A 22739-nucleotide genomic window follows, 5' to 3' on the forward strand; every position below is an offset into this window, starting at 1 on the left:
TCATATGATTTTCTGTTTTTGAAAAATCAGATTTTGAGGTACCAGTTTGCATCTTTATTTTGGGTGCTTCCCATCATTTATCCTCAACCTTTTTTTTTTTTTTTCATATTTACATCCGTAGTTTCTCATTTGACCTCACACAGTATTCTTGGGTTAGGCTCCCACCTGCTAGTTTATAAGCAGAGGCAACAAAATTGGGGTGCATCAGACACGGGCCACCCTGTGCACCTACAGCAAGGCCCTGTCACAAGTCGATTTCTGCCGAATTCTGTTCTTTTAGAGCATCGTCAGTTATTCAGGGGGCAGTGAATCAACCCCAGGTCAGCAGAAAGGAATTCTGGGAACACTGGCGGAGAGAAGTAGGAAGTCCAGCCGGTCCCACTTCACACTTAAGGGTCTTTTCCCCTGCGGGTGTAAATAGCCTCCGTCTGTCTTGACATCAGCGTGTTGGCGATGAGAGGTGATGTTCAGTTTTTTTTTTCTACTCGAGATAATTCAGAAACAAAAAGAGAAACCTAGCGTATGCCTAAGTTGTTCTTAAATACCCCAGTTGGAGAGATGTCAGGTTGTCTGGAGGTTCTTAGGCAGGCAAAGGCTGCCAACAGGCAGGTGAGCACCAAGTTGCTGTGACAGTGGCCACATTGAGCCATCTCTCCCAGGGCTTCTTGTGGTTGGTGCTCTGTTCAATGCAGTTGGGGCCCAGGAACAGCAGTCTGGGTGGGAGCAAACTGGTGCTGTTTTGGTGAACTAACCACTCTGATTCTCAAGGGGGCCCACAGCAAACTGAGCCTGCTCCCCCATTTCCCCTTCCCTCTTTAGGGGCTTATCAGGATTAATTATCACACCTAGAAGCTTGGCCAGCCACAGAGGAGTGCTGAGTGCTTCTGTGGAGCAGCTTCTCCTGAAGGGTTGGCTGCTGGAAGAGGAACTGGGGAGGGGCCGGCATCCTCCCACCTTCCACGGCTCGGGGCTGAGCATGTATTCTGGGTGAAGTTGTTCAAGAAGGCAGACTCAGCTCTGACATTCTCCACTAACCATTCTCCCTGTTGAGGGAGCGCCTTCTTCTAGCCTTCCCACCAATGTCGCTGAGACAGAGAAGTCTGTGCCTGGTGTCTGTGCCTCATGCAGCCATGTGTTCTGTGAGTGTATGTATAGTCTGTGTACCCTTGCATGGGTGTGCCTGTGTGCACATATACTCATAGACCAGAGGAAGATGGCTGATACCCACCCTCCTCCTTATTCTCTCGAGACAGGATCCTCTCACCAAACCTGGAGCTTACTGTTTCTGTGGCTATGCTGGCTGGCCAGCAAGGCCCTGCGATCCTTTCTCTGTCCTGACCCTAGCACGTGTGCCAGGCTCTCAGCCTCAAGCCCGCCCTGGCTTTTACCTTAGCACTGTGGCTCTGAGCTCTGGTAGTCCTGCTTGCTCAACCAGCACTCTTTTACAATTTTTTAAAGGTTTTATATGTTTGTTTTGCTTGCATGTATGTATGTGTACCACGTTGGGTGCCTGAGGAGGTCAGAAGAGGGCGTTTGATCCCCTGGAACCAGAGTTATAGATGGTTGTGAGTCATTGAGTGGATGCCGGGAATGGAACCAAGGTCCTCTGTAAATGCAACAAGTGTTCTTACCAATGAATCACCTTCCTGGTTCTGTCCTGAATTCATCGTCAGGTCTTCATGTGCTCTGGTTATGTTTCTTTATGTCCCTTCTCAGGCTAGATTATAATGGATATTTTGTGCAAGTAAATGCAGAAGAAAGTCTCAGAATGACCCAGGGCCTCTGACAAGGCAAATTAAAAAAAAAAGTCACAAAATCCTTCGCACTCATTTCGGATGCTTCATTGGTCTCCAAACACAAAACATTGCTGTATTGTGAAACAATTGGACTCGTTATGAAAACACCTACTCCTTTAAATATTTGAAAGTAGAATGGAAAAAAATGATGAAACCGATGTTGGGAGGGATATGTTGAATTAAGTAAAATTGTGCTCAAAGACCAGAGATGGGCAAGCGACGTGGAAAGCGGCTTTCTGGTACTGAGCGAGGGATAGTGAGGAAGCCAGAGCCTGGAGCTAATGAAGATCTGGCCCCGACACAGTGGATTTTTCCCACCATTGTGTGCGCCCTTCCCGGTTGCCAGCCCTGGGAGAGTCCCAGGAGAGCTCGGGCTTAAGGCTAACGTGGTGTTTGTAACCTTGTCATTGGGAAATGATGTCGCAGGTTAGTTACACAGGCCCTGATCGATGGTGGAGGCAGCAGCAGATCAATAGATTCCATTTCCGGGGAGAATTCACCCGTGGTGACCTGCAGGGGGGCAGGTGGTTCATCAAAAGAAAGCTGGCTTGGAAGATTTAATGCCGGTTTCTTCTACCTCCCGGTCTCCTCTTGGAACTGTAGGCTGTAACAGGCTAGTAATAAACTACTTTTCCTTAAAGAGCTCTGGAGAGATGGCAGTAGTACAAGGGACAGAAAGGTGACCACAGATCCTCTAGGAGACGGAAAGCCAGGATGGGGGCGCACTGGGCTTACTGGCCCCGAGCCGCCTCCCTCCAAAGCTACCTTGAGTTTGGGTGCTGAGCAGAGTAGCCCTTCCAGGCCTCGCAGGGCTGCAGCCCCTCGCCGTCCGCCCGAGCCCCTCCCCCGGCCGGGAGCCCCTCCCCGCGCTTCCCCTTGCCGCGCTCCCCTCCCTTCCCCTCCCTCCCCTTCCCTGCCCGCCCCGCCTCCGCCTTCTGCGCCCACAGCCTCCGCCAGCGCCGAGCCCCCAAGAGCCCGAGCGCGGCCCAGGGGCGCCACCGGCCCCTCCCCGGCGCGCTGACAGCAGGCTCGGCTCCCGCCCCGTGCCCTCGCCGGCGGGGCACACCCCCAGCCCTCCTCTGCGCGGCCAGTTCCCGCCGGCCCCACCGGGCGGCAGAGAGATCGAGCAGGCGAGCGGAGCAGTGAGCGCGGCGGCGCGGGAGGAAAGGGGCGCGCGGCAGGCCCACGGGAGCCGCCTGGGGCGCACGGAGCCCTCGTGCCCTCCAGGACAGTCGCATGCCCGGGAGCCGCAGCTGTGGGCGCCGGGAGCCGGGGCGGCGAACGGCGCGTGGGCCAGGGGTGGCGCGGAGCCTCGGGGACCCGGGCAACCAGAGAAGCTGGAACCCGGCCGGGATGAGAAGGTGACGCCGCCGGGGGGCGCCACTCGCTTTGTGGGGAAGATGCTCGCCTACTGCGTGCAAGATGCCACCGTGGTGGACGTGGAGAAGCGGAGGAGCCCCTCCAAGCACTATGTGAGTACTGCTCCCACCAGCCCCGGTGTGGGGCTAGCCAGGGCCGGGGGTGGCCCCTCGCTTCTTCTTACTATTAAGTCCCAGAGATTTGTGACCCCAGGGGCTGCCCTTGGCTCAAGTGTCTGTTCGCAGGGCTGCGATCTCTAGGGAAACCTTTTCTGTCCTTCCTCCACTCCTGTGTCCCGGGTTTCTTTTTTTGGCATTGCAATTGGCAAGTGGCTGCCCTTGTCTGTTACAACGGTGAAGTCATGTGTCCGCCCGTAGCTTGGATGGATGGCAGGGGAAGCTTTCGTCAGCCTCTTGCGGAGCAGTTCCTTTGGGAAAGAGCATTTTCGCCGCGCTCCCTAGGGGCGCGGGACGCTCACTCGGCCCGGCATGCTTTTAGTTGCTCTGACCGGAGACCCATGCTTAGCTTTCTGCCTTCCACGTTTGCTGTTCTGCCTGCACCGGCTGGGGTCTGGGGACAGAGGAAGCGTTTTGCCCCCTGCCCCCTCCACTCTTCGCTTCGAGCTTTGATTTCTTTTTTAAAGCCATTGTATCCCGCGGTGTGAGGAGGACTGTGGCTTTTCCTTTTATCCCTCCTCTGGACGTGACCCTTCGCCGGGGTCATTTCCTCATAAGTGATGCTCTGTCTCCAGACACGAGTAGGCAAATGTGGTCTGTGGTCTTCGAGGCACGGTTGACTGCCCCGCCGCCCCTCCCCCTCCCTCACCCAAACTTAATGAGAAGAGGCTACGGTTGACCGACTGGGTTTCAGGGTGTGTGACAGTCCCCTTTCATCTCAGCCGGTCCTGTCTTCCAATCCTTCACACCTTTGGAAGTAAATACTGTGTCCTTGCTGCCTGAGGATGGCTTGCTGAGTTCTGCTCCTGCACTTGAGATAGATGAGACTCCCAGTACAGCACCCAGGGCACAGAAGACGTGGCGACAGTAGAACAGCCTCCTGTTTGCAGATTAGGCATTTAAACGAGCATTTGAAACGCTCAAAGCATTCATTTTAACAATTAAAACAGGCTGTCGGTTGCTGCCCTAGATTGCAAGTTGGTCTCTGAAGCGCCTTTTATTTCCTTTTTGGAAGGAGGCTGTGTTTGTGGTGTATTACTAGCTCGCGGCCACTCTTTCTGCCTGGATCACAGCAGACCTGAAGACAGGGTTCTCTGTAATTGACTAGTGGGGCAGGACTCAGGTTGGGGAGAAGGTAAAAGTGATGAGGCAGGGAGGTGGACCTGGGGGTGTGCGGGAGGAGCATTCTTGACACATGGGGATCCTTTCCAATCTTGTCATCTGGTGTTGAAAGCGTCTATTGCCATTACAAAAACAAAACAAAACCAAAAGCTCCTTTAAGGGCTGAGGAGGTTGCTCAGTATAAGAGCCCTTGTCTTGCAAGTTTGAGGCACTTCTATCCCCAGTCCTACAGAAAAAGAAAACTTTTGGGGTTTTCTTGGGTCACCAGGTGGTCACCTTGCTCCAGGGTTAAGAATAGCGTTGACCTCATTTTGGGGAGCACCGTATGCTGTTTTAAGGGTTCTTTTTTACCAGCTCTCAGTTGAGGTCCTCGCTGCTCTCGGCAACCGCAGTCTGCTCTGAGACCCCAGCAGGTGTTTTCCCAGCTCTGGATTTTACACTAAACAATCAGATTTTAGCTCTGAGCGACTCTGGCTGAGATTACAACGTAAGGCACACTGACAAAGCAGCGGCTAACAGGACCGAGACCTGCTATTGGCAGTATTGAAAGGCAGGCCAGGCTACTGTTTGGTCTCCTTAAAGGGCTGGCTTGCCCACTAGCTAGCTGTGTAGCACTGTGCACATTCTTTAACACTCCATGAACCTTAGTTTCCCTGTTTCGAAATTTTTTAAAGTTATTATATATATATATATGAATGTTTTGTTTGCATGCATGTTGGCGCAGCACTTGCATGAAGTACCTGCAGAAAGCCAGGATCTGGAGTTCAGACAGTTGTGAGCTGCCATGTGGGTGCTGGAAGTTGAATCCGGGTCCCCTGGAAGACCTGCCAGCGCTTGTAACTGCCGCGCCATCTCTCCAGCCCTAATTTCCTCACTTTTAAAGTGAGGATAATAATAGTATTACTTCATCGGGGAGAACTAAATGACATCATCCCTGTGAAGTGCTTAGCTCAGTTCTGGGTAGTAAGCCCTCTCAGAGAGCAGCTAACTGTTGCTGAGATTCTGCCTAAGACAGTTTGAAAAACAGCTATTAATGGTCTGACTGAGAGGAAGGGGCCTTGGCGCTTTAAGATTGATAATAAAGCGTACTGTGTGGAAAATACAAAAGAAGTCCTGTCCACTTCCCTTGAAATGGCCATTCCCTCCCTTTCTACAGACAGAGTGTTTCCGGGGTCATCTCCACTTCCGTGGAAGAATGGATGATGTGATTCTTGGGGCAGAGAGTGATGTCACCTGCAGATGGGATCACAGAGTTCTAGAAAACAATGAGAGGGGTGTGTTGGGTGGCGGGGCATTGTGGAGCCGGCTAGGGCAGACAGCTCATCCGGCAACCCTTTCCTTACAGATGAGGGACCAGGGAGTCAGGTGGGTCACTTACAAGGTCGCCAGTCACGGTACTGCGGCTCACTTGCCCCAAGCTGGTGGTGTGAACTGTTCCCTGAAGATACCCAGAGTCTGGTTGAGGCGGACAAGGAAGACAGAGACATCACCACACATTTGGGACACTGATGCCTGACGCAAGGATGCCCAGTAATAGAAGGCGTTCAGCAGGGCGCTGGGGTGATCACTTCCCTTTTTGACCCCTGTGTAGTAGATACCCCACACTAGCAGAGCCGATGTTCTGGATAAGGCTGCCCTGGCGTGGTTAGCTGGCAGGATAAACTGCACTCAAGTCACATGTCCTGGTAAATTCTACACTGGAAAAGCATGTCCTCTTCCAACCTCCCGCCACCTAGTGTGAGTGCTCAGCCTGTGCTTTGGTGAGTGGCAGAGCCGAGGTTTTATGGGTGTACAAGTTAGCCAGAGCTTGAGGATGAGGGAGGCTTGGGGCCCATGCAGGAGGCGCGGCTCTGGCTCCAGAACACTGGGAACACATGCGAAGGTTCCTTCAGGACACCCAGCAGAGGGTGTGCACATCTATCTCTACAAGGAGGGGGAGCTGCAGAGGTGGGGGGGGGCATCTGGTGCTTTAGGTCTGTTTATGAAAGGCAGACAAGTAGCCTCCATCTTCCATCGTGTGCATGGTGTAGCCAGCCCTGGCTTCCTTCCTCTCTGCCAGCCCCTGCCTGGGGTGGGGCTGGGAAGGGTGAGCAGCTTCTGCTGATGTCAGCCTCCCTGTCTGGGAGCGGGGCTCCTGTCCTACCCTTCACAAACTCTTCCTCAGGAGACCTTAGGTAAACTGGCTTTGGCCTCAGACCCTGTCTTTAAGATGGCTCTGCAGATGCCAGATGCGAGGCACAGCCGCCTCCCCCGAGGGTCTTCTGACAGGGATGCGAGTTCAGAAGCACGGAACTCTTTGCACTGACAGGTGTGTATAGGTGTGTTTAGAGCCATATGGTGGTGGAGAGAGGCTTGTTTATCCAAAGCAAAGGAAGCATTATGTCTGTTTAGATTTGGGAGGTGTCCTGCTTTCACAGTTGTTTCCTTTCCTGAGTGTTTATTTCAGACAAATACCAGTCGTGAACGCCCTGATCCTCCACAGGACTCCAGGGAATGCAAATACAGCCGGTGTCAGCAGCTACCTTCCATGGTGCCCAGCGCTAGCAGGCCTGCTCCCCAAGGAGCCTGATGGTTCATTTACTGTACTGTGTGTGTGTGCGCGCGCGCGCGTGCGTGTGTATGCATGTACCCATGTGTGAGCCTGTGTGTGCGTGCACGTGCACATGTGTGTGCATGTACCCGTGTGTGTGTGCACGCTTGTGCTTGTGTGTGCATGTACCCATGTGTGTATGTGTGTGTGTGTCTTTGATCCTTATTACAGATGGATCAACCAAAGCATGGTGAAATTAGCTAGTTGCCTGGAATTCCCACTTAGCTCCAGTCAGATCTAGGTTAGTTACCTCCCAAGCAGAAACCCTGGGCTTTTCTAGTCAGAGTGCTGTTAGTGAGTCCAGGCTGAGGCCTAGATGGCAGTGAGAGAGCGTCACCGGGTGGCATTAGAGGGTCACCTTTCTAGGAAGCTTGGCCATCATGAAACTGGGTTTGACTGGTTGCGGAGGGAGAGCTTCCTGGGAGGACAGTGTCCGTCTCCATTGACTCCTGGAAAGCTGGATGAAGGGTGGGCCTATGCAAGTAATACATTCTCCCTGCATTTAGATCATCATAGATTTTGGTTTTGGTCCCAGAGTTGTGTTTTTAGGAATTGACACCAAACTCATTCATTTCTCTGCTCTTCATTTTTATTCTCTAAGCTCTGAGATTAAGGCTTCAGCCCCACAGGAGTGAGAAGTACAAGAACCCTTTTTTAGGGCCATGCATTATGAAAGACACGATACGGGACAGATTGGGGTTCAAATACGGCCTCTGGCACCTCCTAACTGTGCAACCAGTGACTCAGTGTCTTCACCTGTAACCTCACAGAAGCTTCTCATCTCCAAAGCACTCAAGGGTTTCTAGGACCCATGGATGGCGCTGAGGGAAAAGGCAAGACTGGACCGAAAGGAAGGCCCAGCTGTTCAGACTCTATTGGGCTTCTTGCCCCATGGAAAGCACCCAGCATACAGGACACCCAGTAAACAGGGAGCAGCTGTTCAGACCTGGAGGGGATCCTGGCTGAGCACTGGTGCCTAGTGACAGAGTCCTAATAAACGGAGAGGAAAAGAATGTGGGTTGGGAGAGAAGAGGTTGCTCCAGGTAAAGACAGGGCAAGAAGGATCCTAGCCAGATGAGCCCCAGCGGTCAGCGCTGCCCAGTCCCCATCTTCCTGATTCTGGGAGTGTGAGTGTCTTACACACACACACACACACACACACACACACACACACGTGTATAAATGGGAACCATTTCTTCTCTGTAGAGGGAAGTGACCTAGGGGTGAATCACAGGGCTGATGAGACTCCCTGTTCATGGAACAAGCAACCACATCCTTCAAGACCGTTAGGACAGGGAGCAGAGCCAGTTTCTCATGACTTTGTCCAGAGTTGAGCATGAGGGATTTTTGAGGGGGGCACACCAGGATTGGAGTCACTGTGTGTGGTGGCAGGCAGAGGGGAAGGGCAGGGAAGGGAAAAATAAACCCATTTGATGTCAAGTGAGCCTGGGTCCAGCTTCAGAAACACGAGCACCAGCTATTGCTTTTTCCAAAGAGCTATTCTGGGGCCAGCTGAGTTAATGGGCTGTGGGGGCTGTGAATTAGCGGAGTACAGGGGGAACTTCTGACTTAGGATTTGCCTGGCCATCCCTGGAAATTGCCTTCTAATTTCCTCGGCCTGAGTCACCGAGCAGTTAGTTTCTTGGCCAGAAAAGTCTAATGGGCAACGCTGTTCTCTTTTGCCTCCTAATTAAAGAAAATAAAGCGAAGAATAGAGTTATACATACGGTAGTCACACTTACTCATCTTGACTGCTGAGAATCCAGGAAAGGGATAATGGCTTGGGGCAGAAGCCTCGGGGACAGGAAGGACAAGGGGTGTGTGTGGGAAATGAGGTGGGGATTCTGGCTTTGGAAGTAGGTTCTGAGTGAGGGCCAATGATGTTCTCTGCCCTGACAATTGCCAAAAATAATGGAAGCTTCCAACGGAGCGGTCAGTGTTTGGACAGGCTGATCCCGAGAGTGCAGGCTGCTGTCGTCTGCAGGGACTGGAGCTGTAGGCAGGCAGATGAATGGAGAGGGTCAGGGGCCTGGGCTAGTGGGCAGGCCACTGAGAGGCCTCAGATAACCTCAGGCAAGTTGCCATAGTAGCATCAGGGACTAAGCCCTGCTATATACACAGGGCTGACCAGAGTCCAGCCAGGACCTTGGGAAGCACAGTAAGCAGGGTAGGAGCTGACCTGAGGGCATCTTGTCCAGGCCTTACAACACCAGTGTGGGGCAGGGGGTGTGGTTTTGTTCCTATTTTATAGATGTGGAAATGGAAGTTATATCCTCTTAGGACTTTTACTCAGACTATTCTGTGTCACAGCCATGATTCTCATCTTGCTCCCTAACGAGTTGGTCAGTTGCCACTCAGTTCCCCGTCAGAGCTGAGTCAGGGAAAAATGACAAGCAAATCCAGGCAGCCTGTCCTGAGGGATAAGAGGTACTCAAGTGCTGGGACACCCAGACCTACCGCCACTCACGGCCGCACCATATGGAACAGGTTACTAGTGTCCCTGTGCCTCAGTTCCCATATCTGCCAATAATGAGACAGTGTAGGTGGAGTTTCCAAGGGAGCCAGGTGAATGGAGGAGGTGGGAATTGGGAGTGATGAGGATTGGTTGGGAAAGACAGGGACGGAGATGGGACTGTGGGAAGACACCCCAGGGAGCGGGGAAAGTGATGCCTTGCGGGTGGAAAGATGCAGGGGAGATTTGCACAGAGCTTCAGATGCGTGTGGTGAGGAGAGAGGAGCCTGTGACGAAGGTCAGGGCCAAGAGCCAGGGTCCTCAGATAGCAGCCAAGGGGATTCAGAGCCCAAGGGCAGACATCTCTCCCAAGGGCCATCCCCTTGGGACAGAATAAGCATTGGGGTGGGGGTAGGGCTCAGGACTGGTTGCAGGGGGTTAGGAAGATAGGAAAGTATAAGCACCAAGACCTGAGTTTAACCCCCAGAACCAACATGTTTAAAAAAGTAGTAGGATGCACCAAGCGCTGGGGAGGTGGAGACACAGGGCCCCTGGGGTTTGCTAGTCAACTAGTCTAGCCAACTTGGGGATTATTCTGAGGACAATGATAAACTCTGGTGTAGGCAGGTGGGCTCAGCCCGTCAAGATGCCTGTTGCCAACTCTAATAGCCTAATTTTGATCTCTGGGACCCACATTGGTGGAAGGAAAAAGCTGATTTCCTGCAAGTTGTCTCTGAGTTATTTATGATACCTGAGTGTGGGTGCGCACGCATACACACACACACAGAGATGTGTACACACACACACATTAAATGTAATGACTTAAAAAGTTGATGGTATCTAAGAAACAACACTGGAGGCTGACCTCTGCCTTCCACGTTCAAGTGCATGAACACGTATGTACGAGCACACATGAAGAGAGGGAGGGAGGGGGAGGGAGGAGGAGGGAGGGGAAGAGAAGGCCAGCTGGCTATAGGGTTGCTCCTGCTGACGTGGTCAGCACTAAATCCCTTTTCTAGGTCTACTTTGGAGATTGTGAGTTCGCTGGACCCCAGGCCCTCATGTTTATAGCCTTTACTCCTAGTGATCAGACCCCCATAAAAGATGATTGCACTCATGCTCTTGGGGGAAATGGGGAGCATGCAGGAGTGAGACTGAGGCTGTCAGGTCTCAACAGTCGGGGTGACAGGTCAGAGGCAGCAGCATTTCAGATAACAATCTCCCCCCACATTGTCCGAGGCATGAAGAAGGTAGGGCCTGCCTTCTGGTGTCTGGGGCCCCGATTCTGAAGAACTCAGTGGGACCCAGATGAATTCTCTCTGGAGTCCCAGTGTCGTGTGGGTCTGAACTGTCCTCCACCCTTGGGAACTCAAAGTTTCATAGACAGCGCTTCATATGACCTCATCTTTTGTCTGATCCCCTGCCGTAAACCTATGTATTCCAGCAGCCAGACCCCTTGGGGGGATAGTCCTAATAGAAATAACAGCTAATGGTCAGAAAGACTTGCGTTTCTTTTAAAGACATTTCAAATGGCTTCTTTGGCATTTGATATGCATTTGTCCATGCATGCGGACAGTGTGCTGGGATCAATCCCCTTCCCTCCTCCGTCCTCCCCCACTCCCTGTCCATGTGCCCCTCTTTCATGTCCTCCCTTGTTTCCTCCATAACTCATTAGTCTAATTAGTGCTGCTCCCTAGTTCATGGATGTGGTACCGCCCATTGGCGCTTGGCCAACCTGCCAAGGGCCACACCTGTGGAAACTGACCCTGCTTCCCCAGCAGTGTTGATAGTCAATAGCATCTCAGCTGGGGGTGGGATCTCAGGAGTCCCCTCCCTGTCCATGTTGGCATGCTCACTGTTTTAATCTTGTTCAGGTCACCCCAACTGCGGTTCACAGCACACCTCAACCCTTGGTGACATTCTTTCTGCCCTGTCTTTCCTGTTTCCTGAACCTTGGTGGTGATGGTGGTGTTTCTGATACTTCTGTGTGCTAAGGGACAGTCTCCAAACAGCCTCACGGAGGAAAGCTGCTGCCAGCGGCTACACTATCTGGGTGAGGGGCGATGTGCAGGCTCAGGGAGTCCGCAGGAATCCCTGGACACCGCAGAGAACATTAACTGCCCGGCTGAAGCACTGAGCTAGGTCTCAGGGCTCCAAAACCTACCTCATCCCATGGAGATTGCCTAGTCTCCAGATGACAAATTTTACTCCCAGAGAGGCTGGATGGCCCCAGGGACATTCACCTTGAGGCCGGGCCACTTGCCCTCTCCAGCTGTGAGACTGCCTGCCTCATGGCCTTCCCCTTTCAGAAGTCCATTTGCCTCTCTAGAAATGGCTGCCGCCTTTTGGGCCTGCCTAACAGAGGGAAGGGGCAGGTATGAGAGAGGAACTCTTCAGAATGTATGAGAGGTACCCTGATTCTCCAAGCTGTACCTTAATAAGATGATCAAAAGCTCTTCTGGATGCCTGGGGACTTTCTCAGCAAGGGTCACCTGACCGACCAGCTCGTTCCCGAGAAGATTCATACCAGAACTGTCCTGGCGACACTTTGGGTCCTCAGAGAAGATGTCTTCTAGACCACAACCTATGGGACTGCTTTCTTCTCTGCACGCCTCCAGTTGTTACCTGAGGGAGGAAGTGACACCCAGGTGGCTGAGTTAGCAAAGAGGAAACAGCTGCGCTTTCTGCCCCTCCACTGGGCTTTCTTTGGCCTTTTGCTGTCACTTCCCTTTGTCCAGTAAGGAAACCACCCTCCCCAAGCCTGGGCGGAGGTACACATGGGATGAGGCCCCAGCCTTTCCTCTGTGTGCGTTTGCAGGCAGGCTGTGTGCACTAGGCCAGTGAGGGCATCTGGTCCGTCCCCGGGATCCCTAAAACACGCGTGATCTTCAGCCCTGGCAGGAAACTGATCATTCTTATCAGATCTGACCAGAGCTCCAGGGAGGAAGGGGTGGTGACCGTGAACTTGCATCCTAGGTGGGGTAAGGAACGGAGGGGCCGGGCTGTGCAGTGGTTCGAACCTTTGTCCTCATTGTGCGGAGCCCAGTGGAGCACCGTCCACTCTCCCCTGGTCTACTCCCTCAGTCGAAGGGGGTTTGGGCTTCTGTTGTGCCGCCCTTCCCCGTACGGCTGTCAACGTCTTTTGCGTTAGGCACCTCCAGGCCTCTGATTAATAATCAATGGCCTCAGGTCAGGCCTCAGAGTTGCCTTTCTGATGCCAGTGACCTGTAGTTTAGAGTGCGGTTGCGTAGTTTGTGGAGCACGCATTCAGGAGTGTCTGTCCCTTTCCCCAGTGCCTCGTCCCACCCACACGGTCACTGTGTTTCACACACTTGGACCCTCTCCAGGGCTGCTGCAGAGGTCATCGGGACTTACGCTGCCCAACATGTGGTCCTTCTGTGGGCTGCACCCCTTGTCGGGAGCCCCGCCTCATAGTTTTGCCTACCTAGGGGTTCTGTGTGAGTAGGGGTTGTCCCTGTCCTTTGAAGTAGCTCCTTTGTAAACTTTCAGGGTAGGCCCAATCCTGATCCAGCTTTATTCTGTTTCCTGGTGGCTGAAACCCAAAAAGCTATTTTAAGGGACTCGCCTGTGTGGGAGAATTTCTCTGTGTGACAGCAGAGAAGGAGGCCTAACTGCCTGGCACTGGGCTGGCTGTGAGGCGCAGAGAGGGAAGCTCTCCTGAGTCCCACCTCCCAGGCAGGGGCTCCTGATGGAGAGGACACCAGCCCTTGCTGATGAGGCTGGGGCATGCCGAGATGGCTGCCCCTAGGTTTCTGCTAGCTTGACCTGGGTGGTGGGGTTGGCCTACCGGTCCTTCTCACACACAGTTAAAGCCTACTATAGAACAGAGTCTGAGCTTTGCTTCCAAGTCGGGATTAATTATTTACGATAGTCATCTCATTAGCAGCGGCGCAAACCAGCTTCACTTCCCACTGTGGTGTCTGAGGGTGGTAGCTCCCAGGCCTGGGAAGTGGGTGCACCCACTCTAGAGAAAACGTACAGGGGAACCAACCCCTACCAAGTGCAACTGCTGGGCTAGGAGACCATTGTTGAGACATTGGGCGTCTTGCTTCTGTCCCTGTAGTTAAGTGGTGGCAATCAAGGTTTAAACCCAGATCTCTGCAGTGATAGACTTTTCTGCTGTGCCCCAGAGAGCTGGTGGAGTGCCCTGGACCCCTAGAAAGACCCTCTGGGCAGACACAGTCTCCTCAGCAGTGATATGGATAAGGCCCCAGAAGTGTTGCACTCCCTAGGGGAGATTTGTCTGCTGAGAGCTGATCGTAAACTTCCTGTGTGTGAGGTGCTATAATGAAGGCCGGAGCAGGGGGCTTTGTTGAACTCTGTGACCACAGCAGTCTGGCGACTTTCACATTCCTCTCAACCCTGCAGAGGCTCAGGTCACGATGGGCCCTGGATCAGTGTGGTGAACCTGTGGATGGAGGCTTCCCCCTCCAGAACCCGTTCCTCTCACCCCTCTTATTTTTACCACCGTTGTGGTTGTGGAAGCTGCTTGTTTGGATGCCAAACACACAGCTCTCCCAGTGTAGTTGTGATGTGAAGATGAACCCAGGGAACATCCGTTCTCCTCAGATAGAATTATCACCCGAGAACCATGTCTCTCTGTTTAACCCCACCATGGACTTACCTGAGAACCCAATACTACTATGATGACCAGGGAGACTGTCTTCCAGTAATAACTGTCAAGTAATAAACGTGACAACGCTGATGACGGTCCTTTGGTGTGCCGCCATTTCCTATTGAGTTCTTTCCACAGACCTGTGAGAAAGACCAGCATGGTCCTTGCTGTGCTGCCAAGGGACCAGAGGCAGGGACGGATTGATTTACCAGTGGTCACCAGCCAGGAAGAGGTAGAGTGGGCGCTAAAGCCCTGCAGGGACACCAGAGTCCTCTGGGGGACCCTTGCTCCCTAGCTTCCCAGAGACTCTATACCAGTCAGCAGTGCCACACTGCAGCCTAAGGCAGCTGCTGTGTAGATCTCTACTGGAAAGAGGGGCCTCACAAGCTTCAGGGGAAGAGGACAAAAGCTACAGGAGGCCAGCCCCTCTCTTCCCGAGACAGGAAAAACCATTTGTTGTGGAACTCCACACTGCAGGGGGTGGCTTTGTTGTGTGAGATTGGTGGAGGCCTGGTTAGGGTGTCTAGCGAGACACTTTTGACACTTTTGACACCTAGGCCTAAGGAGGAAGGCCAGCCAGGTGGCTGGGGCAGTGCTCTCCTGAGCAGCTGACACCTACCCTGCTCAGTTTATCTTTGGAACTGAGCAGGTCTTAACTAGTCCTCGGGCCCCAAAATAAACAGCAGCTGTTGGCCCCGCCAGTGCTACTGCCAATCTGTCAACAGCCTTAGGCTCTTGCCTAGCCTTGCCTCCTTTGGGTTCGGTAGCATTGGGTTTGGAACAGTTAGCCTTGCCTACAAAGCCTGCTTATCTGCTGTGTACTGGTCTGCCCTCTCCCAGGCCAGACCACCACTCACTGGCACCACTGCTTTCTGCCCTAGGACGAGGCCGGTGCCCATAGGGTCCAGAGTCTAATATCAGTTCAGCTCTTGTCTTTGCTACTCACTTACCTGGGGACCTTGAGAAGGTAGTGTAATTCTGAACCTTGGCTTCCTTTGTAAAAGCAGCCAATGAAATCTCTGTCGCAGGATATTATGTCATAGTTCACAGTTTACACACGCACGCATACACACACAAACTAATGAAATCTCTGTCGCAGGATATTATGTCATAGTGCACAGTTACACACATACACAAGCTAATGAAATCTGTCGCAGGATATTATGTCATAGTGCACAGTTACACACACACACACAAGCTAATGAAATCTCTGTCGCAGGATATTATGGCATAGTGCACAGTTTACACGCGCACGCATACACACACAAACTAATGAAATCTCTGTCGCAGGATATTATGGCATAGTGCACAGTTACACACACACACGCATGCACACATATACACACAAGCTAATGAAATCTCTGTCGCAGGATATTATGACAGTGCATGGTTTGCACACACACACACACACACACCAGCTTTTGTCAGGTTTTGCTCTAGAAGAGAAGGCCACAGTGTGGTTCCATTTTTAACGCCCAAGGTTGCTGGTCTGCCGCTAGGCAAGGGGACAGAATGGCGCTGTGTTCCAGAGAGAAATGGAGCCTAGGCATTTATGACTTTGGACCCAGACTGCCAGTTTATAGTTCAGCTCGGGCATTTCTGCTGTTTGGTCTTGGGGAGTTCCTTCGTCACTCTGTGCTTCCCTTTCCTCTTCTGAAGGGGACAGACAGAACCCTGTCATGGCACTCTTGGGAAGATGAGAAGCGAAGAGGAAGAAAGTGTGAACGTGTGGTCCTGCCATCTCTGAGGAGACGTAGCAGGTGGAAGTAGGGGCCTCCTGAGCCTGATGGGGATATTCTTAGAACACTTGAGGGTCACATGGTGTCTGTGACAAAGGCATCTTGGATGGAACCTGTGGCATGTTCTACTGGGAGGGTGGCCTGCAAGTGAGGGAAGGCCAGCCCTTTTTTTCTAGCTGGCTGGCTGTCAGTCAATGTTTTACCCTGTCCGCTCTTTTTCCTCAGATAAAAGATGTCTGGGCCTCCCTGTAGGGATGCTCTGAGAATGCATGAAAGCATTCCTGAGGCCAGCTGTGAGGCTTGTGGAGGGCTCTACCTGGACCAGGGAAGCTTACTCTGAACCTGGGAATGCCCTGGGAAGGTGATTATCATCCCTGTGGGGTGTACTTGTAGGTGATAGGGAGGGGAGTTAGCATGACTTTGAGTATGTGGCTCAACTAAGGCAGCAAACCGTCTCCTATGGCAAGCAGTGGAGCTTGGACTGAAAACCTCTGAGCCTCAGGCCAGACTATCATGTGTGGAGTCTGGCCTTCTAGCTTGTCACCGAGGGCAAGAACATGATTTATGCAGGTCTTTTGCTGTAAGGGGAGGCAGCTTCTGGTGTGAGTCAGAATGTACTACGTGGACAAGATTCGGTGCAGCATTTCCAGGGGCTCATCAGGATGGGTGTAGCCAAGGCAGGCAGGAGCGGTAGTCATGGGGCCTCCGAAATGAGGCACTCTGATTGGCTACAGACTCACTCCAGGAAAGAAACCACCACCACCAACAACAACAACCAAAACGCCCACAGAGATGGTCGAAGTCCAGTTTGTGCACCATAGCCAGGCTGAGAGGAACAGTGGAGGAACGGCAGTGATGGTCCTGGCTGCAGGCCTCCTTGCCCACGAGGGGACATACATGAGGGATACACTGTGTGTTGGTTGTGAAATTCCTGTCTGCAAAAGCAGGGAATAAGTTAGATGTCATGAACGTTAAAGCTTCCTGGGATAGTGTTTGACCTGATAGGGCAAACGTGTTCTTAAGATGGCAAAAGTGTCTTTGTGAGAAAAATAAAAAAAGAGTGTGTATGTGTGTGTGTGTGCGCGCGCGCGTGTGTATGTGTGTGTGCATGCATAGTTTGGCTGTGAAGTGGTACGTATGTGTGCTGGGTGATGCGTGTGTGTACGTAATGGTGTGTATCCATGTTTATGTCCTTGTGTGTAGATGTGTGATGGAAGCCCTTGGGTCACACTGTCCACAGGTATGTTCCTATGGTCATCTTTTCTCCCTCAGAACTCCCTGTAGTAGAGCTAAGGGTCCAACGGTCCCTTCTCTGCAGCTCCTCTTTGTGCAAGACAGGGTAACACGGACCTCTCTTAACTGCCCTGTGCAGGTCAGAAAGCAGAGGTTCGGGAAGCTAACGTCAGTCATTCGAGGTAATGCAATTAGTAGGTAGAAGGGGGGACTGGACCAGCCTTCACTCCTGTGTGGTCCCTTCCCCAGAAGAGGGTCCCTCTTCTGCCCACGGCACCAGACCTGGAAGCATGTTTTCTATCTGAATCAGGGAAGCAGTATGACCTGAGAGCAGTAGAGGACCCTGGGAAACCCTGGTTAGTAAGGAACTTTATGCAGTAAGCCCTGAGAGTAAATATCCCCTCCTTCCTGCTGTGCCGTTGTCACCCACTGTGTGGTCTAGCCTCAGAGAAGGGGGTGGACAGAGGCACAGCCTGTATCAGTAGGGATTCTTGGAGGGACCGGAAGATGATATTTGGTTAGTGTGAGTTCTGGGCAGGCGGTAGTGGGGCCTCTGAGGTGGCCTCACTGTTCTCCCTGTGAGAGCTCTTGCTAGAGAAGCCCACAAAAACTTCAGACCCAGGTGAGACTCAGCCAGGGCATTCTGGCCTTTTAGTCTGGGCTTAGGTACCCTTGAGAGACCTTCTCGGACCAGCCTGCCTGATGACTCCAGACAACTCCTTGGAAGAAGCAGACAGTCCATGCTCGTCCCCAAGACTTCTCAAAGGTCACTTCTGTTCTCCTTCACCCCGCTCTGCATTCAGCATGAGCCAAGGCTAGCCCTAGAAAGCAGGGGACTAACCCACGACAGTCTGAACAGTGCACATTTTCAAAAAGTCAACCTGTAATAAGAGACCAGTCTGGGTACTATGAGAGAGTATGTGACGAGACCTGTTGGGCCTTGTGTTGAGTCAGTTTAGATTGGGACACGGTGACATAGCGCCCTGGTCGTGAGTAGCAGGGCTTCTGAGGTGAGAGACAGTAACCAGCCATGGGATTTAAGACAAATCGTTCCCCTCCCCCTCCCCCGAATCTCAGTTTCTTCCTCCATAAAATGGGGCTAAAATCACAGGTCCCATCAGGCGAAGGTGACACACACCTTTAATCCCAGCACTCAGGAGGAGGGGCAGGCGGATCTCTGAGTTCGAGGCCAGCCTGGTCTACAGAGTGAGTTCCAGAATAGTCAGTGCTACACAGAGACAACAAAACAACAAACCACAGGCCCATAGATGGAGTTGGCAGGTGGCTTAGAAATATATCAGTGGCACCGTGGTGGGTATGATGGTACATGGCACATGCCTGTAATCTCAGTACCTGGGTGGCAGAGCAAACAGGATCAGGAGTTCACTGCCAGCTTTAGCTGCCTGTAATATGTTAGTGTATTTGTCAACTTGACACAGCAACAGTCACCCGGGAAGAGGGACTCTCAATTGGAAAAATACTTCCTCCCTCAGATTGGCCTGTGGGCAAGTCTGTGCGAGCATTTTCTTGATTAATGATTCATGTGGAAGGGCCCAGCCCTCTATGGGTGATACTAACCCTATGCAGGTAGTTCCAAGTTGTCTAAAAAAGCAAGTTAGCCACGGGGGGGTGCTGCTTGCCTTAAATCCCAACACTTGAGAGGCAGAGACCACCTTGGTCTACAGAGCGAGTTCCAGGACAGCCAGGGCAACACAGAGAAACCCAGAGAAACCCTGCCTCAAAAAACAAACAAACAGATAAAATAAAACTATAAAAGCAAGTTGAAGAAGCCATGGGGAACAAGCCAGTAAGCAGTGGTCCTCCATGGTCTCTGCCTCGGTGTCTGCATTTAGGGTCTTACCTTAAATTAAGTGCAAAATCCTTCCCTTCATGATGGGCAGGAAGCTGTGAGATGAAACAAGCCCTTTCCTCCCCACATTGCTTTTGGTCGTGGTGTTTATCAGAGCAATAGAAAGCCAACTAATATACCTTGTCTCTAAAACATGAGGGAAGGAGGGAGCAAGGGAGGGTGAGCGGGGAGAGATGGGGGAAGGAAGGAGAGAACGAATCAATGGCCGAACACAGTAGACAGCAGGTGCCCGTGTCTCACTGAGCTGGGAGCCATGGCAAAGGCTAGCCCATGTCAGTGTTAGCCGTCCCCAGCCTAGCCCAGCTTTGAGACCAGCTTGCTTGAGGTATAATTCCTCTAATGCACAACCGGCCCATGAAATCTGGACAGCTCAGTGATTTATAATAGTCTCAGTGTCACATAACTGTCTGTGATAATCAGCTGCAGAATATGTCATGATACCTACCCCGCCCCCACCGGTCCCCAGCCTCTGGCAACTGTTAACACACTTTCTGTCTTTGGACTGGTGTCTTCTAGACATCACATATAAATACAGCCGTCCGTCACATGGTCTTTTATGACCGGCTTTCATTAGGAAATACTTTCATCCGTGTCACCTCTTTGGATGACTTGCTGGGGGTGCCTGATCCGTTCCTTGGGGCACAGATCATAGTGATGACTCTAGCCGTCCCAGCCCTTGGTTAGAGCACAGGCCGCACCAGCCCCAGCACTCCCTACCCTGCGAAGCATTGTTCCTTCCTCAGCCACCGAAGCCACTCCAAAGCTTGGGTCCTTCCCGAAGTGCAGGTCCTGCTTTGCAGCTATTTTATTCCCAGTACTTCCTCTAGCCCAGTCAGAGTTCGTGGGGGATGGGGGGGGGCGGTGAGGGGGGAGGGGAGAGCCGCACAAAGCCTCCACTGATCTGTCCCCCCAGGGACCTTCTTTCCGGTAGGGTGTAGGGAAAGAGACAGGAAAGCATCTTTATTTGTTTTTAATATTGCCCAGCTCTCCAGACCCCTTTGCTAAGTTCTGGTCAAAATCCCAATGTTTTCTCTTCCCTTGAGACGCTGTTATGGGACATGGGACTTCTCTCTTGGGGCAGCTGACGGGGAAGTCCACAAGTGCTTTGGATTTCTCCAGTGTGAAGTTGGGCTGTTTGTTTTCCCTCTAGCTGGAGCGGGGCCAGCACAGAGCTGGCATACCCCTTAGGAGGCATTCAGCTGCAAGTAACAGCCCTGGCAGGACCCCCTTCAGCATATGGAAGCGCGTCATCTCGTCTGCCTCGCAGTTCATAAGTGGTCCCCGGATCTCTGTGGGGAGCTGGGAAGAAGTGTTGCATTGGGGCTGGTTTGCTCCGACCCTGGGACACCTTAGTGCCTGGCTTGGGAGTAGAACCTAGCTTTGAAGTTCTGATCACACTTGCCAGGAGACTCTGCCCCGCCTTCTACACCCTAAACTCTGCTCCCATTTCATACCCTTCTCCCCTCTTTCTGGGTGATGTGGCAGCCTAGCTTCTTCAGGACATCCCTGCAGATCAGGGCAAGCACTTTCAGTTACATGCCTCTCCCACCCCTCCCATCCTTTCCTGACCCCAATCTGTACTTGTGCTATTTCCACTCTCTGGAGTGTGAGCTTTACCTGCCCTGTCCCTTTAAGACACAGTTTGAATGTCTCTTCCAGAGTTCTCTCAAGTACACGGGCTTGCTTCCTCCACATGTGTGAGGCATTTGTACCAGGCACCATATGAAGAGAGGACGGACAGGGTCCTACACTTAAGTCCCAGGCTAATGACACAAAGTTCTTCTAGGACAAGGGCTTTGCTAACCCTTGAGCAGACCACTTGTCAATATTTGCCGACCCTGCCTGACTCGTGGCCCTGCCTGATGTGTTTGTTGGTCACATGCTGGGTTTCCCAACTTCAGGTGCAGCTAGATAAATTAATCTCGTTTTACAGGTTTTTTTTTTTTTTCGTATTATGGTCATTACAGAACCTTCATCCTTTATATCTTTCCTTTTAACTTGGCCCCTCCTCCCTTCTTCCTCTTTAGTGTCTACACTAATTTGTTTAATCTAAACCCATGTATCCCTAGAAAATGGGCTGTGTGGTTTCCATAGGTGGTATTGTAGGATGGATTCTGTTTGGTCACTTCCTTTTTTTAGCCGATGCGATACCCGTAAGATCTTTTTGCAGTTCCTTGTCTGCTTTGTTGCTTTTGACGGCTTCATAGCATCCTGCACCCATATGCCCCACGTTTCACGTGCTCTCTCCTTGATGGACACTTGGGTTGCCTCCAAGTCTCTCTAATGCAAATGTTATAGTGGCAAGCATCCATGCACACTCTGCAAACTCCACAGACTTCCCCAGAATGTAGACCTGGGGTAAGATTGCTGCCAAGTGACTGAGTGTAGCACCGCTGTGGTCCCTTACGGATGGCTGCACCAGGTATGTGGAAGGCTTCCCTCCTCCTAGACGCTCACCTTCTTAGTAACTGCCCAAAGACCCAGCAGACTGTTGGCGGTCCTCCCCACAAACCAGTCCACCCTCTGTGGAGGAGATAGTAAACCCTAATCTCTTCCTCTCGTTCCTTCCCAGCCCATCTCCCTTGCCTGCAATGAAAGTCCTTTTTATAATTTTCCACCCAGGTCTCACTAATGGGACCAGAAACCCAAAACCTTCCATTATCGGAAGAACACAGCCAGCTTTTCAAAACTAAACCTCCTTTGTTTTCTCCCTTAATCTGAACTAAGCCCTTCTTATCTCCTTTCTCCGCTGCCGTGGCTGGGAGCCTCTCTGGCTGTTTCTTCCGACTGTCCCAGGAAAGGGCCCGAGAGGTGCTGCTCCACCTGACTTTGCAGTGGTAAGCCTGCGACTCCAGCCCTCCCTGAGAGCACCACCGCCTCAGAAGCCGGGTTTGGCATTTAACCCTGTTTGAATTGTGACCTTGCTTGCAGGTGGAAATCAACTGGGTTTACTTGCTGGGGTAATTATGGGAAAAAGAATGCTACTGATGAGTGCAGCCTCTGGCCTGAACCAGATTCTCAGCCTTAACTGGCCTGTGTGACATCTGATGTCATTCAAATGGACTATTATTGGTCTTGGTTTTTGTGTCCTTGTTTTTTTTTTTATTATTTTAAATAATAAAATAAATTTAAATTAAATTTAAAACAGCATTTATGTTTATTTTTAAAAGATTTATTTTTATGTGTATGAGTATTTTGCCTGCATATATGTTTGTGTACTGTGTGCATGCCTGGTAGCCCAGGAGGCCAGAAGAACGCATCGGATCCTCTGGAACTGGGATTAGAGATGGCTGTGAGCCACCCATATGGGTGCTGGAACCAAACCTGGGTCCTCTGCTACAAAAGCAGCAAGCAGCCTTACCCCCGAGCCATCTCTCCAGCTCTTTGATGGACTGACATTATATGTGTGTGTCTGTGTGAATGTGTGCCGCGTTTTTTGAGGCGAGGTTGGAAACGGCGTCATATCTCCTAGGGCTGGAGTTACAGGTGGTTGTGAGCCAAGGACATGAGTGCTGGGTACCTTGCTCAGGTCCTCTGGAAGAGTGGCAAGTGTTCTTAACCACCGAGCCACCTCTCTGGCTCCTGTCCTCGGTTTTATTTTGCTGTGTTTCAGCAAGGCTTAAACATGGTGTTGGGTGCTGGTGTTATGTGCCTATTATGTGTTTGTCTGAATTCTCCAATTACGCCGTGAGCTGTGGACAGGCAGCATTAGAGCCTCCTCCCGCCTTGCCCCTGTCTATCCCCCACCCCCCACCTTGCTTCACAG

General features: G+C 51.9%; 1 protein-coding gene across 3 annotated transcripts in view; it reads left to right on the top strand.

Annotated features, from left to right (window-relative positions):
* The first annotated feature begins 2763 nt into the window (after nucleotides 1-2763).
* The window catches only part of Sh3pxd2a (SH3 and PX domains 2A), a 199454-nt gene continuing 179478 nt past the window's right edge, over nucleotides 2764-22739 (top strand). Inside the window, exon 1 of one of the 3 annotated variants that reach the window (XM_050145425.1) lies at nucleotides 2764-3268. In XM_050145425.1, the coding sequence (XP_050001382.1) occupies nucleotides 3197-3268 (72 nt within the window). In that variant the 5' untranslated portion in view covers nucleotides 2764-3196. The remainder of the gene's footprint in view (nucleotides 3269-22739) is intronic. The other 2 variants (XM_050145421.1, XM_050145395.1) reach the window with 2 other exon arrangements.

The sequence above is a fragment of the Alexandromys fortis genome, unplaced genomic scaffold, assembly GCF_014885135.2.
Source record: "Alexandromys fortis isolate MF-2015 unplaced genomic scaffold, M_Fortis_MF-2015_v1.1 scaffold_16, whole genome shotgun sequence".
NCBI classification, from domain to species: Eukaryota; Metazoa; Chordata; class Mammalia; order Rodentia; family Cricetidae; genus Alexandromys; species Alexandromys fortis.